The sequence below is a fragment of the Nyctereutes procyonoides genome, unplaced genomic scaffold, assembly GCF_905146905.1.
Source record: "Nyctereutes procyonoides isolate TBG_1078 unplaced genomic scaffold, NYPRO_anot_genome, whole genome shotgun sequence".
In the NCBI taxonomy this organism is placed as follows: Eukaryota; Metazoa; Chordata; class Mammalia; order Carnivora; family Canidae; genus Nyctereutes; species Nyctereutes procyonoides.
The window spans coordinates 8,945,061-8,962,207 of record NW_026575135.1 but is presented as its reverse complement, the minus strand read 5'-3'; the positions used below and the strand labels follow the sequence as shown (position 1 = coordinate 8,962,207).

The 17,147-nt window shown below is 36.5% G+C and overlaps 1 protein-coding gene across 4 annotated transcripts in view; it reads right to left on the bottom strand.

The window, feature by feature from the left end:
- The window catches only part of SVEP1 (sushi, von Willebrand factor type A, EGF and pentraxin domain containing 1), a 181,240-nt gene that overhangs the window by 98,821 nt on the left and 65,272 nt on the right, over positions 1 to 17,147 (bottom strand). For all 4 annotated transcript variants that reach the window (XM_055301712.1, XM_055301714.1, XM_055301713.1 and 1 more), the window contains exons 6-9: positions 15,991 to 16,170; positions 8,702 to 8,899; positions 5,996 to 6,114; positions 3,351 to 3,480 (exon numbers count right to left, since the gene is read on the bottom strand). In XM_055301712.1, coding sequence (XP_055157687.1) covers positions 3,351 to 3,480; positions 5,996 to 6,114; positions 8,702 to 8,899; positions 15,991 to 16,170 — 627 coding nt within the window. The remainder of the gene's footprint in view (positions 1 to 3,350; positions 3,481 to 5,995; positions 6,115 to 8,701; positions 8,900 to 15,990; positions 16,171 to 17,147) is intronic.

The window sequence follows — 17,147 nt, the reverse complement described above, 5'->3', positions numbered from 1 at the left end:
CAAGAAAGCAGAGAAAGAAGTCACAACTGATACTCAAAAATAACGAGGGGGTGTGCACAAGAGAACTGAAGTCTGCTTGTGCTAGCAGAAAACCTTGACCTTGTTAGGCTGGCCCTGGAGCCTTTTGGACAATGAGATCTGTTTTATTCCTGGTCTCAAGGCAAAAGAAAGAGCGGATTCTTATTAGGTTGCTCTCTGCCTGTTGAAGAAGAAATACTAGATTCCTAAAATCACCCTGAGCACAGCTTTATAAAAGGCAATTCTGGGGGTGCCCGAGTGGCTTAGTTGGTTGAGCATCCGACTCTTGGTTTTGGCTCAGGTCATGATCTCAGAGTTGTAAGATTGAGCCCCTGCCAGTCTCCGTGTTCAGTGCAGAGTCTGCCTGACATTCTCCCTCTCCCTCCCAATTGCACTCTCTCTCTCTACCAAAATATATAAATAAATAAATCTTTAAAATGAAAGATTTTAAAAAGGCAATTCTGGATGTGATGGCCATCCTACCCATAGTAGTTGTACTGATCAACCAGAAAGTGAAATGAACCTTCCCAGAGAAGCAGGAGTGAAATGACCAAATCTCAGACTATGTAAATTTAAGGGGCTTATCTGAGGTCATTAAGCTAGAAGATTGCAATCAAAGGATTAAGACCAGGGTATTTCTAACCATGAAACATGAAAACACATACTTGGAAATTAAATGAGCTATATCTGTGAGAATATATAAATTTCTGTTTTTTATGCTACGTCTTTTTTCTTCATGTTTGTCATTTCGTTAGTGCAGTGCCTTTGGTTTACTACTTTCCTAGGCCATAAACTCAGTCAACCAGTGCCAAAGCCTCTCTTGCTCACAGTGAGCTTTCCACGGCAGAGCACAGCACCAGGTCCATAACACATGCTTAGAAAAAGGTTGTTGAATAAAGAAAAAAATTAAGAAATGTTCATTGGAGGTCTATGTACTTAAAGAATGCTAAATCAAGTCAATTCATAGTTAAACTGACCAATCTGGCAGGGTTTACTATTTTTCCAAAAGAAATTGCAAAAAGGTGTTTTCAAGATTTTCTAAACTTACCTGATATTAGACAAACATTTTAAAGTTGAACTGCATGTACAAGAGAGCACCAAGACTCAGTCAATTACTGTCAAAAGAATGGGAGGTACTAGCAGAGGCACTGTCTCCGAGAGAGAGGAAAAAGCCTATTTCAAAGCAAGGGAGGCAGCATTCCCTGGAATGCTAAGCAAAAGCATTCCTGCTTCCTCCCCTTTATCATCAGTAAGACATCCACACCCTGTCATCAGAGGAAATAAGAAAATGTAGCTTTAGAATATTTTCTCTGTCTCTCTCTTTCCCTCCTCCCTCTCTCCTTGTCTCCCTCTCACCTTCTCCCGCTTTCTCTTCTTTCTCATATCATCTCTCTTTCATAAGCTGAAAATTCACCTAGTGTCTAGCTAGACACTTGAGTACACATTTTACATTTCACTGTGTTGACACTTCATTGTGAAAAAATAAAACTTGGCAAACGCTTGAACCACACTTCCATGTTTAAAATCACAGTACCATAAGAAACAAATCCAGCATATTTTCCATATGACTGGCAAAGTTCATGTTTAAAACATACTGAAAAAGCAGTGAAAAAAACCCAAGTACTATGAAAGGAATTTGACTGGTTTTTTATTTGCATTTCTTTTTACCTACTTTTACCAATACCTGTAATTTCTAGGGTAAGGAGCCAGTCTGATATACATTAGTTACTTCGAGAAGTTATGTAAAATTCTTAACACAAAATGAATTTAATGTGTTGGATTTTTAAACAGACATATTACAATATGAGATGAATGTAGCAAAATGTCAATATGTTTACATAGAGCTGAATGTGCGTCCGGCACCAGTTCAAGTGGTTCATGAATTTTAACTAACTAAAACCCTCACAACAATCCAATGATGTAAGATGTTTATTAATTCTATTTTTGGATAAAGAATCTGAGGCACAGGGTGGCTACTTGTCACACTGCCTTTAAGGGGTAGAGCTAGATGCGGACTCAGATTGGGCTCAGAGTCTGTGCTCTTGACCACACTACAGACTGCTTGCTACATATCCTATTTCTCCATGTATTATATCTTAGTGGTGGGTATCTGGTATTTGCTGAATATCTACTGAATTGATTGAACATACGAAGACAACTTGGAAGACAGAACAGCAAATCAGTGGTCTCCCTTCCCCCTGAAAAGACTGATGTACAGCAGTGGTTGTAAGGATGAAGAGACTGGGGCAGATTTCAGGGACAATAAGTAGATGAAACCAGCAGACCTGGATAACTAATTGGATGCTAGTGATGGAAGGAGAGGAGTCAAGGATGAGTTCCAGGTTTTTGCACGGTGGACAGGTGGTTGGCTGTGCCATTTTCTGAGCTGAGAAATAGATAAGGTGTGAGTGAGAAATACACAGGGATGATCTTACATCATTGGGTTATTGTAATACTTTGGTTATTCCCAGTGTAAGACAGCTCCACGGAAAGCTCAGTAGGCAGTTCTACATATTGGTTTGAATTTCAGAAAAGAGATCTAAGCTTGAGACAGAAATCTGAAAGTTGTCAGTTAACTAAAACACTAGGAACATTATAGAAAGAAAGAGAAAGAGGACTAGGCTGGAGCCCTGGGGATGATCCACAAGATGATCTGAGGAAGAGAAGCCATGTAGGAAAGAGATAAACAAGGAGAAATGAGAACAATGTGTTGAGGAACCAAGATAAGGAGAATGTGGTTAACAATGTAAAATCTAGGGGCACCTGGGTGGCTCAATCAGTTAAGTGTCTGCCTTCAGCTCAGGTCAGGATCCCGAGTCCTGGGATGGAGCTCCTGCATCAGGCTCCCTGCTCAGTGGGGAGTCTACCCCCCCCCCCGCCCCTCCCCTCTGCTTGTTTCCTCTCTCTCTTTCAAATGAATTAATGAAAAATCTTTTAGAAAATTAAAAAAAAACTATGGAAAGATTATGTAAAATAAGAACTAAGAAGTGTGCAGTAGGAGTAACTCTAGAGACCACTACGACCCTGTTGAAAGTAGTTTCTGTGAGTGAAGGGAACAAGAGCCAGACACGCTTGAGTGACTGAGATAAATGGCCTGTGAGACAAAACAGATGGCAACTCCTGGGAACTTCAAAAGGCTCCTATTGGAAGAAATCAAAGAGAGATGGTGACACTTAAAGAGTATATAGGTTTCAAAAAGGGAGTGGCTGGAACAGACTTCAGGACCAGCAGGAACAATCAACAGGAGGAAGGTGTTGAAGATTAAGGAGTAGCAAAGCCCTTGGAGTCCTGGATTATTTTCACAAACCTACTCAAGTAATTTTATGACTTACCAATAACCTTGACATGGAAAGTGCAGCTGGCTTGGTTGTTGGATAGGTCAATGGCTGTATATGTGATAGCAACATCTCCAATCGGGAAAAGGTAAGGTGGGGTGAAAGCTGGATGAACATGGATTGATACCTTTTAGGCACAAATAGATATTTTGAAAGTTAAAGTTAATAGCAATAGTACATTCATTCTTTTTTACTTAAATATCATCAGGAAAAGTGAAATTAAAAATGGCACAGTGTTTCATAGCAAACAGAAAAAAAAATCAGGCACAGCCTTTTGATGTGTTTCTTCCCAAACTATTAGTCGATTTACATAGTTTATACAGTAGGCATACATATGAAATGTTGTCCCTTGTTTTTTAAACATAATGTCTTAAAACATTCTTTAAGCTATTACATAGTCTTTAGAACTTAAGAAGACTTAAATGTCTCCATAGTTTTCCATAGAATAAATATATGCTGATTAAAAAAAAAATCAGTTAAAGGACATTTAAATTGATCCCAGATTTTCCTATAGTAAACAGTACTGGGATAAACAGTTTTGTACAGGTAATTCTAAAATATTTTTATTATGTTTCTATAATAAATTTTTATGCCAGAGTTACTAACCGCAAAGTCATTAACATTTTATTGATGATACAAAATTTCTTCCCCAAAACATGGTAACAACTTGCATTCCTATTTGTCAGTATTTGATTTTTTTTATAATAAATTTATTTTTTATTGGTGTTCAATTTTCCAACATACAGAATAACACCCAATGCTCATCCCGTCAAGTGCCACCTTCAGTGCCCGTCACCCATTCACCCCCACCCCCCTCCCACCTCCCTTTCTACCACCCCTAGTTCGTTTCCCAGAGTTAGGAGTCTTCATGTTCTGTCTCCCTTTCTGATATTTCCTACCCATTTCTTCTCCCTTCCCTTCTATTCCCTTTCACTATTATTTATATTCCCCAAATGAATGAGACCATATAATGTTTGTCCTTCTCCGATTGACTTATTTTGCTCAGCATAATACCCTCCAGTTCCATCCACATTGAAGCAGGTGGTGGGTATTTGTCATTTCTAATGGCTGAGTAATATTTGATAAGTGTCAGTGTTAAATTTCCCACTAAGTTCCCTGCCCTGTATTAAATTCCATTACTTTTTGGTAACTAAAAAATATGACACAAGGTCACTGTTTTAATTAACAATTTCTTCATGCCTTATACTAAGATTAAATTCTCATATGTTTACAAGATATAGATATATTCTTTCCTTTTTGAATTACATGTTTGCCTTATTAGTCTGTTTGAAAATTATGATAGAAAAACATTTATAACAATGCGTAGGTAATAAATACTCTAACGTCTAACAAGTTGGAAAAATTTTTCCCAAGTTTGCTCTTTGTCTTTTAGAATTTTTTTAAAATATAAATTTAAAAATACTTTTGTAGTCAAATACACATGTTTTTTTTAATTGTACTCTTAAAAATATTTCAACGTACAGGTGCTATATTTAGTGTGAATGCTCATTAGATCCTGAAATACATCCCTGTACTCAGTGCTTGTTGATGATTATGACAAAGGAAGCAACAATGAATGTTTTCATGAGCCTTTTTTTGGAAAGTAGAAATCACACATGATAAACTGATTATTCAACATATATACCACCTACCATACATTTAGCCCTAAATGTCATATTTGCGCTTTTAAAATGATCTAAAAGCTACCTTGTCTTTAGTTACCTAAAGAAAAATAACATATGATCTTACTTAATGTGGAATCTAAGAAACAAAAAAACAAACTCCTAGATTCAGAGAACAGGTGGTGGTTGTCAGAGGTGGGACGGGAGTGGGGAGGGATGAAATGGGGTAAAGGAGGTCAAAAGGTACAAACTTTCATTCATAAAAGAAATCAATTATGGGAATGTAATGTACTACACGGTGACCACAGTTAATTTTTTTAAGTCACCCTGATTCTATATATATTCAACAGAATGATCAGAACAGCTTTTGTGTGTGCGCCGGGGCTCCCCACCCTGATATATCCTAGCTGGCACAATTTATACATGTTCACAGGCAGTTGTGAAAACAATATACCACAAAAGCATCTTCGTGTAGGTGAACACTAACGGTGTGGATTCAAGTGGAGTTAAATCCCAAATGAATTCCTTTTCTAACATCTGATGGGTAATTATCTTAAGCTGCCACATATAATATTGAAATACTGTGTTCTGAATAAAATACTGTGTTAGAGAAAGCTGAATTCAAAACACAGTGATCTCTCCTTCACATTGGCCAAAATGCAATCCTTTGAGGTTCATATGTTAAAAGATATGTTCATGAGCAGGAATTAAGATTGTTTCCACATTTTTTCCTTAAAAGATCATCCCTGCCTCGTAAGGAGCAAAGAATTCTTAGTCACGTTATCTTAGTGGGTACATAATACATCAAATCTATGCAATAAAAAGTTTCCGTTTCAGAGCTTTTTATCTGAGATTTCTAGTCAAAAACGCAAGGCTGATCATTCTTCTATCCAATGAGATATTAATATGCATGAGTACAGTTTATATAGGAGTACTATCATTAGTGTATTAGTAAATCTTCAGGATCACACATATTTAGGATCTATTTGAAAAGAACACAAATATTCGCATAAACCTTACCTTTTCCCCAGAGTTGTCTTTAGCTGTTGGGATTTGCCAGGTGATATTAGCAGAATCTTGCTGTTCCTGAGTCTTAGCCTCTATGTCCTTAGGACAGCTGATTTGAGGAGCCTCCACATCTGACGCAGAAAATGCACAAATCAGTGAGAAGAGTGATAATGTCATTCTAAGTCATTTAAGAAAAAGGTAAAAATATATGAATACTCTGTGACTCGTTTTTTACATCCCAACTCCAGATTCATTTGGAATATGCAACTGCCTTGCAGCATGGCTTGTGAGGCCTTTCCTGAAATGGTACCTGCTGACCTCTTAACTACCGGAAGTCATTCTCCACGCTGGATACTCACGTTCCCATGAAAATGCCATGGTCTTTCTTGCACCTGGGCCTTGGCCCATGGTCTTTTGTGTGCCTGAGTCAAGACCCTCTTCCCGCTTGGGAACGCAAGGCTGATCATTCTTCTATCCAATGAGGTATTAATATGCATGAGTACAGTTTATATAGGGAGTACTATCATTAGCGTTATCATTAAATCTTCAGTATCACATATTTAGAATCTATTTGAAAAGAATGCAAATATTCGCATAAACCTTACTTTTAATAAGGTAATAGCTTTAATAATAGCTCCTTGTTCTTTCTCAGCTTAGACACAAGCACCTCAGGAAGTGTTCCCTTGGCTGGTTCTCACAGCCCTCCATCCTTCCTGACCATAAAACTCAACATGCCATTTTGAAATTGAATTTTCTCCCCCTAACAAGAATTCACATTTGTTGAAGGCCAGGATATCTCTTGTCCCATTGGGTTAAATAGTGCCTGGCAAACACCCGAAGCTTGGTAAATATTTTTGAGTGAAATAAAGAAACAGAGAAAACAAATGTTGACTGTGGTGGGAAGGAACCACACGAGGAAACAAGGCTGTTGAGTAGAATTAATTAGCAGTGCTAAAATGCATTGTCAAAACAACACATTTAGGCCAATGATATTTTTTGCAGCGTGGAACTTTGCAATACAGATACTGAGTTAGAGGTGGTAACTTTAAAGGTATGCACATCAGTCACTGTAGAGCTAAATTCTTTTTTTTTTTAAGATTTTATTTATTTATTCATGAGAGACACAGAGAGGCAGAGACATAGGCAGAGGGAGAAGCAGGCTCCCTGCAGGGAGCCCAATGCAGGACTCGATCCCAGGACCCTGGGATCACGACCTGAGCCAAAGGCAGATGCTCAACCATTGAGCCACCCAGGGGCCCCTAGAGCTAAGTTCTTAATTTATAATATAAGAGTTGCCTTCTTTTAACTTATGTTAAATTAGGTCTTCTATAACTTGCAACTGAATATATCAGAGTTGATAATTATACCTTCTTGTTTCTTGAAAACTTTATACAATTTATATTTTCTCTTTCGTAGAGGGGTTGATACTCGGACATTTTTTCCCTACAAATATGCATTTGCATACTGACTCTGAAAATCTAAAAAAGTAGTTGATTTTTCATTCACACTTGAATAATAGCTGAACTTGGAGTTGGAATTTAAAGTTTCTATTTCCTCTCTGTATTCTTTGGACATTGCTGTATTTTCTTCAGGCATTTATAGTTGTAAATGAGAAGTAAAGTATAATCTAGGTCCGGTTCTTGTTTCTTTTGTGCGATTTCTCTTCTCTCTCTGGAAACTTATTTAAGATTTCCTTGTTAAACTCTGAACCTCAGAAATTTTGCCAGTAGTGAAAATATGCCTGTCTAATAGTCAGGGGCTCTGAGTGATCTCACATTTCAAGTTTGGCTCAGAGAAGCTTCCTTCGACCGGTAAGAAAATTCTTCTCCATCTACCTCCCCCTCTCCTTCTGGAACTCTTTATTAAATGGACACTGGGGCTTTTCCTATAATAATAATAAAATACTTTAATATAATATATATAATAATATAATATATTGTATTATATATAATAATATAATAATTTCTCCAATCTTAGGGAACTCTCAATTTGGTTCTTCAAATCACTAATACCATTTTCAACAACTTCTGTTCTACTTTATCCTTCTCCTAGAGATAGTTATGATGTTTTTACTTCTAAGAACAATTTCTTATTCTCAATACCCCCTTTTTCATAGCAGTCTGTTCTGGTTGTAAGATGGCAATGTCCTCCTATGAAAGTCATGGGACACTGGTTTCAAAGGGCTGATAACTTGCTTATTTGGGCACCTGGGGGGCTCAGCTGGTTAAGTGTTCAACTCTTGGTTTCAGCTTGGGTCATGACATTAGGGTTGTGGGATCGAGCCTTGCGTCAGGCTCTACGCTGAGCATAAAGCCTGCTTGGGATTCTCTATGTCTCTCTCCCTCTGCACCTCCCAACCTCCTAAAAAACACAAATCAAGGTGCTGATAACTTGCTTCTTTTTAAATTGATTCAGCAACATGGGCTTTATATGGACCAGAAATTCCTCAGACATTTTTATCTCCTTATTGAAACCTTACCTGATTTCCAGCTTTAACATTATCCTTATATTCTCTTTCTTCTGTTATTGCCTGGCATTTTATAGTTGGATTTTGTAAATCCATCATCTTGACACAGAAACCCTAAGTATATAAGAACAATGCCTACCACTTTATTATGGATTTGCAGCAAAAGCTGCAAAGAGAGACTGCCCCACACTGTCCCAACATGTCATAATATAGGAATTTTGTGTTCAAGCTGACCGATGTAGGGGACCTACCTTTACAAACAGCCGTCTGAACTTTGGCACTCCACTTTCCAGAGGTGGTACATCTCACTTCTTCTCTGACGCCCGATAAGATGAATCCTTGGCGGCAACTTAGTTGACAAATCGTCCCAGGTCTGGAGGGCTGCTTGCCACAGCTGGGCGGGGAGATGATGACACCTCTGGGCTTCTGGAAGGTGGAGCAGTAGCGCTCTATTGTAGGGAAATGAAAAAAAATGTTATTTCAATTCCCACAAATTCCAAGAAAAACATAATTGTGCTACCTTGGAATTGACATAAGTCACTAAATGATACCTGTTTACGAGGCTGAATATATGACATTATAAATAATGTATAAACTGTATCTCTTTGGTTATCTCATGTTATTTTGTCAGTGTATCACTACCTTGGAAAACTTCTAACTGATATTTTAATGAATGCCAACTGTGACTTTTAGTACTTGCTTGGCGCACATTCTTTCAGTTTGCAGAACATTTATGGCTATAAATTAGAAAATAGAAAATTAGGGCACTTGGGTGGCTCAGTCAGCTAAGCGTTTGACTTCGGCTCAAGTCATGATCCCGGAGTCCTGGAATAGAGCCCGGAGACAGGTTCCCAGCTGAGCTCTCCCTATCCCTCTGCCTGCCTCTGCCCCTACTTCACTGCTCATGCTCTCTCTTGCATTCTCTCTTTCTCTCTCTCAAAGAAATAAATAAAATCTGAAAAAAAAAACCCAGTAAATTAGAGTTCCTCTTTCATGGATTAAGCAATATATTCAGCAATAAATCTCCATTTTATGAGTTTTTTTTTGCTTCCATCTTTAAGTGAGCACATTATGAGAAAAGGTTTATTCCCTCCCTCAAATCATAGGGTCATAGTTGGGGCCCTGACCCTTCATGTTATCTTTGGAATAGACGAAGGAAGGCAAAATGCAATGGAATGGAAAATCACGACAATGACTTAATGAAGGGTGTGTGTTCGTGTGTGTGTGTGTCCCCACCCATGTGTGCACATTTATTTGTTTTGTTATGACTCTATTGGCAGCACTGCCAGCATCTTTAGTCTGTATTTCCCATGTAATAATTGTTAACATTTACTCGGCACGTACTATGTGCCCAGCACTATTCTAAGTGCTTTACATGTTTTGACTCATTCAGTCCTTTGCACTAAGGGGAATTGTTCTCATTTCACTTACAGATGAGAGTACTGAGATACAATTATGGGGAAGTTACCCACAATCAACGTGGGTAACAAGGTCACCTTGCGGTACGTGGCCGACTGTGTTCTCCAAACACTTCACTACTATGCCTCCTCCCTGAAATTTCTTTCAAACCCCTGTGCCATGAAAAGCAATTTTTCCTGAGAAATTGGTTTGTTTCTTTATTTTTGCACAGTATGTGCCAAATGACTGCCCAGACTTTCTGTTCTACTGTGATGAAGAGGAAAATTAGAGTAAAATTTGTGGTTCAAATGCAATGACCATGCGAGGCTCAATATCCTTTACTTAAGGGATGGTTCTTTTTAAATTCAGAAAATTATCATTTTGACTGTGATAATCATTGAAGATTTTGTTCCCTGTTAATATTCTCTTTTTTATTGTTTGCTTATTTGGGTATTTTGGGTAAGCATTTCTTCAATTTTTATATAATCTAATCTACTGATTTTATTTCCATTGCTTTTATGCTTAAGTTCTGAAATTGGTTAACAGTCACAAGTTTTATCTATACTCTCTTCTCATTTATAATGGGTTTATTTTTTAATTTATATTTTAAAATTTATGAAGAATTGATGTCAGGGCCTGGTGTAAATTAAAGACATATAAGAATTACATTTTGCTTCATTTGTTTTTCCCAAGGAGCTAGCCAATTGTTCTATTTTATAAATTGAATAAATCTTTTCTTCTCAACTGACCTGTGATGCTTCCTTAGTAACATGAAACTCCTAAGTTTCAGGATTTATTCAGTCCTCTTGAACTATATGGCAGTATTTGCAAACTCTTCACTTTTGTAGTTTTAGTATATATTTTAAAACCCAGGAGACCTACTTTCTCTTTACTATTCTTTATTACTCTTCCCTTTTTTCATCATTTTTCCTATATCTTCTTCCAGATAAACTCAAGAATCACTTCCAAATTCCAAAAGGGGGGCACAAAGAAAGTCTCTTTGTGGGTATTAATACCCTCTTCAGGGTATTAAATGAGATTGCATTTTACCCATATACATATCTAGAGAGAACTTAGGTTTTGATAAAATTTCATAAAAATTCTAAAGTGTTCCTTTTTGTCTCTAACATTTTGTAATCTGTGTCACAAATTCCACACACTGTTGTTTCAGGTTATTCTTCCTTATTTTTTATTTTCCAGGGATCTTCTGATTGTGATTTTCACTGTGCACTCTGTTTATCGTTGTATATGAAAAGTTCTTTATTTGGTATTCTTATGACTTCAGTGAACTCTCAACTCTCTTAGTAGATTCATTTCATTTAGGGGTAGACATGTAATCTAGAAATGATGATGGTTTTAAGTCCCCAAAGCTCCAATCCTATGATTTATTACAAGTGCTCCAGCTCTGAGAACAATGCTAAACAATATGGATGATTCTGGGCATCCTTTTCTCTCCTTGGATTTCATAAGACTGCCTATACTGTTTCCATAAGTGGCTGCAGGTTTAAGAAGGACATTCTTTTTATTTTGTCAATTATCAATATGAAAAAAAAAAGAATAAAGATATAGCACAGAAAAATTCCAAAGGGCCAAATTAAGACTAAATATGAGAAAGATTTAAAAAAATTGCCTGTGCCCATCAGACTGAGAAGTCTTTCCAGCATACATTTCACAAAGAAAAAAAATCTGGTTCATACAAATAGTGTGAAATGCAAAAAAAAAAAAAATTATCAATATGAGTTTCTTAGAATTTTATTGAAAATGTGTTTTAAATGATGATGAATGACATTTTTATCCTCTGCTAAGTAACCATATGAATTTCTCCTATTTGTTATAATGAATTTATTATGTTGATAGAATATATCTAATTTTATTTAAGCCCTTCTGCATACTTAGGATAAACTGCTTGTTTTGACAGGCCATTCTTTTGAATATGAATTGGTAGCTATCAAGTTGGCAATTTGTAATAGTTTGATAATATATTTAGTTTCCCAGTATTTGGGCCAAGTTATATGGTATAGAGTTACTGCTTCTGAAAAGTTTAGAAGAGTTTCACTGATCCCTCCATCATTTTTTGGAGAAATTAATACTCTAATAACATTTTCTGTTTTTTTAAAGATTTTATTTATTTATTCATGAGACACACAGAGAGAGAGAGAGAGAAAGAGAGAGAGAGAGGCAGAGACACAGGCAGAGGGAGAAGCAGGCTCCATGCAGGAAGCCTGATGTGGGACTCGATCCCAGGTCTCCAGGATCAGGCCCTGGACTGAAGGCAGGTGCTAAACCAGTGAGCCACCCGGGCTGCCACATTTTCTGTTTTTTTATAAGTAATTATACACTTGCATTTCTACTTTTTTCTTGATTCATTTAAAAATTTCATTTTCATAGAAAATCATAAGTAATATCACGGATTTTTAACTTTGTGCACAAATTTATGTACAGTTTTTTATTATTCTTTGAAAAACTTCAGGCCTCTATATACTTATATATAAGTTATAGCTTATATATATATATATATTGTTATAGCTTCTTAGAATAATTTTAGTTTTGTATTTTTCTTACTTATATTTAAATAATCTATTACTACAGGGGCACCTGCGTGGCCTAGTCAGTTATGCATCCAACTCCTGGGTTTTGGCTCAGATGATGATTGTGGGGTCCTGAGATCCAGCTCCACATCAGGCTCCACACTTAGCATGGACAGAGTCTGCTTGAGATTCTCTCTCCCTCTTCTTCTGCCCCTCCCCCAGCTCATGCTCTCTCTCTAAATAAATAAATAAATAAAACCTTCAAGAAAATAAAATAAACATCTATGACCTTATTCAAAGATTTCCCTCTTAGCCATTCTATGGCATCCCATCTCCCTTTATAACTCATTTTCCTTAATTATTGTGTATTTCTTTCGAATTCTATTGTAATCATTATTTTCCTAACTTTTGGATTAATGTTTAATTATTTTCATTCTTTCTGTTTAATAGTGTAAGGATTTATAACTATAAAATTACATCAGTGTATAATTTAGCCCATATCTCATAACTGGTTCTAGGAAATTTTCTTTTTTCTTTTTTTTAAAGATTTTATTTATTTATTCATGAGAGACACAAAGAGAGAGGCAGAGACACAGGAAGAGGGAGAAGCAGGCTCTACACAGGGACTCCAGGATCGCGCCCTGAGCTGAAGGCAGGTGATAAACCGCTGAGCCATCCAGGTGTCCCATTTTAGGAGTTTTTCAACTTCAATTTTTTATCTTTGAAAAATTGTATTTTTTAATTTCTCATTTGTCCACTTAACTCATTTCCCTTATCTCTCTTTGTATCGGAATCTATGCACTTCTGTGGTTTTGTCTGGTTCCATAATTTAGAAAATGTTAACAACAATCACTAATGATGATTTTTAATAACACTGATACTGTTACATATATTTCAAATAACCAAGCTTTTTTATGCTGGTTGCCTTTTAATAATGTAAAGATGTAATAATGTAAAGAATCCATTTAAAATACAGAAATTTAAATATTTATGTATTCAAATCTATTCTTCTTTTCTTTTTAGTCTTAGGAAATTCTTCTCCATTAAAAATTCAGATTGTTTTTTATATTATTAGAAAGTTCTCCTCCATAAAATCTGTATCTTTTCTTATGTTTCACTCCTTAATTTGCTTGATTTAATAAATTAAAATAATTTAGTGATTTTTTTGGGGTAGGTATATAGTGGAGTCAAAATTAATTTTTACATAAACATTTTTGCCATTGATATCTGGAATTTATTGAGTGTTATATTCTTCTATAAATGAATATTTATTTCTACATCATATTTGGTCATATGTAGCTCCACTGTTCTGTGCATCCTTGTACAATTAATGTTCTATTTTAATTACTGTGGGTTCTTATGATGGCAAAAATAAGTTCTCCCTCATTTTATGTCATGTTCAAAATTTTTCTATTTTGTGCTGGTCTATTTTTCAATACACATTCTATTCATTTCTATCAACTTTTTAAAATCAGAATTTTCACAGTAATTATGGTTGCTGTCAAAATTTGGAGGCTCCAGTAAATTGTTCCCCAATTAACTGTAAATAGGGACTCAATTTTCTTTTGATAGTTACACAAATCCATCAAGATTTGCATATGCTTTAAATCATTACAGAGACCTGCACAATAATTTTAAAGAGAATTGACAACAGGAAAACCTTATTAGAGATATTACTATTTTTAATGAAAGATTGGGTCTCTCATAAGAAGAGGCACTGAGTTATGGAAACAGGCAAAGAAGTGATTCTCAGGAGTAAACATTAGTATTTACATAGAAAATCTAGCCTAAGGAGACATTATCCCAACTAAAGAGGTTTATTGAGATTTATTGTCCCATTTTATTTTTTTTTATTGTCCCATTTTAAAGGCATCTTTTTTATGGTGATAGATCCATCACCTTCACTTCATTTAATTCTGTGGAATATCTGAAGAAGCTAACTCCTTTTATTTTGGTTTTATGCAACCTAAGTGTGTTCTCGATTTGGGTGTCCTTGTAGCCTCTACCTACAGGGAAACAGGATGCTTCTCAGACCTAAGTCTTACAGTCCCATTAACAGTAGGTATCTCATTGCTAATGAATTGAATTTTTGTTTCATAGTCCATTTCATTTTCCTATCCAGGAGAGATTAATCTCCTCTCAGTATGAGAATATCAGTTTTTCTGAGTTTACACAGTGAGAGTCAATTCTTGGACTGTTAAGTGAATCTGCCCCCCACACCCTGTAAATTCAACAACTTTACTGGTGATACCTTCCTTTTCTATCAACCATGGATTCAATACCAGATTATAATAGAACAAACCTATAAATCAATTTGGAAGGAACAGACATATTTATAATATCTAGTTTTTTTGGAAGTTGGTTATTTTTATATGGGAAACAAAGGCAAGAGAAAAAAACTTAAATTTCCTGACTACCTACAGCTCACTGACAAGTCCTTGAAATAGGCACAATGACATTCCTCTAGGAGCTCAGCTGCCCTGATGTTGGCTCTTTGCTAAGGGCAAAAGACAATCTTGGTCTGACCCCCCAGGATCCTGTAAGTCTCCTTTAATATATAAAAATTCCTTTGGAAACTTCTTTTATCTCTACGCTCCCCATGATATATATTAGCAAATCATCCTCCAAGCATATGGCCCACTGATACTTTTCTAAAGGATCTCATAACTGAGTTTTTAACTAAACAGCAATACATCACCTTTTCCTAACAATAGCTGGCCCCCTCAGGATCCTTGTTTCCAAACTACCTTGGAGGCTTGTGCTATCCCTACCCCCTCCCAACTTGGAAGTATATAGTCAGTCACCTGTCACAACCCCAGTGCAGCTCTTTCTGTCCATGGGTCCTGTCCCCGTGCTTTAATAAAATCACCTGGTTGCACCCAAGACATCTTAAGAATTCTTTCCTAGCTATGGACTCCCAGCCCCAACACTTCTACATCAATTTAATTATACACCTGCCATGCTCCTAAATATACTATATCTGACATACAATAAGGATTCACTAAATAGCAGTTATTCTCTCTTTCATCATCATCATCATCATTATTACCATTGTTATTTGTATCTACAACGTAAAAGAAGCAACAAACTGGAAAAGTTCCTAAAGTTATTCATTCTGGACCCAATTTCGGTAGTGAGATGTCATGAGCTTCATGAAGGACAAGGCAAAAAAAAAAAATCTTCCGATGAAGGAGAATATTATGGTCTATCCTAAGTTTCACTGGTTCTTAATCTTATCCTTTCATCAACAAGGTAAAAGTCACTGGTGTTTAACAAAACAAGGGATCACACAGCATTTTCTTTTTTTAAAAAAATCTATCCAAATTGTTAGATTTGTTAAAAAAAAAAAGTTAAAAAAATCACCACCATTTGCAGCTGTAAACTTCAGTGACTTGGAAAATGGGATCGTGGCGTGGAAGTGTTTTTACCAGTGGAGAGAAATTAAACAATGTATTAGTTTATGTGCCTGTGTCTCTGTGCACCCATATATAGGTATGTGGAGTTATTACATCCATTATGAATCAATTTTTGGTTCTAGGTCTTCACAGAAAAGAGTAGAAATCAGAGAGCAAGAGAAATAAATCACCAAAGGCACCATGCCTTCCATGACTTACCCACACACCGGGGTTCTAGACCATCCCACTGGGCATTTGCTTGACAAGTAAGCTTAGCACTTCCTTCTAGTCTGTACCCATCATCACAGGTAACCAAACACATCGTCCTATAGGACATTTCTCCTGTAGAACAGCTGATGCGGCCATGTTTGGGCTGGCGGAGATGAGGGCATGTTCTTACTATATAAAATGAAAACAATTAGGTCACATTTTACAAAATAAAGACAAAAATTATAAGTTTAATAATTCCTACACATTGCAAGCAAGAACATACCTTTTCTTAAAATGGCAAGGAGTAAGTAATGCACCACCGTGTTCTGAGCTAGCGTGAGACAATTATAAACATGTGTTTTGTCAGGCGTGCTGCCCACGCAAAAGCACTGTGCTCAGCCAGCCACCTGCCCACAGGAGGGAAACTTGAGTCTGGTCCTAGATGGATGATGACACCTGTAGATTGGAGGTGGCTGACAGTGGCTGACAGTGAGGTATCTGCAACCCTCAGCTGGGCTTTTGCTGTGATTTTCCAGAATATGATCCAACAAAAGGAAGGAGTCTTTTCCAGCACTGGGATTCAGGTTCATGATTAACTCCATTCTCAGATATCATGGGCATATGGGCATATTCTGGGTCTTTTAATGTTCCCAGCCTCTGAAAAGCTGTCCAGCCTCTGCAATCTTAAATGTCAGTACCTTCCTCCCTGACTGTAACTCTGGTCCTTTTAGCTTTTTAACCCAAGACACTTACTGCAAATCCTCATTCATTATGCCAGTGTTGATGTATGCGTTAACATTGTTTTGTTTGTGTGTTTTGCTGCTATGGCAAAGATGGCCAGTTGCCAACCCAATAACATTCTCCCAGTTTTATTCAACATAGACTACAAAGAGCTAGAAGGTAATAACTGCTTACCTCCATCACAACAAATGACAGCCAATGATATATAGGCTGTGTGGGATGTCTGGAAAAGCTTTTAAATGGAGACTTTTTTTAAAAGACTTAGTATGAAATTTTATTTTTTTATTTAAATTCAATTAATTAACATATAGTGTATTATTTGTTTCAAGGTAGAGTTCAGTGATTCATCAGTCTTATATAAAAGCAGTGCTCATTACATCACAGGCCCTCCTTAATGTCAGTTAATGAAGACTCTTTCAATTGAG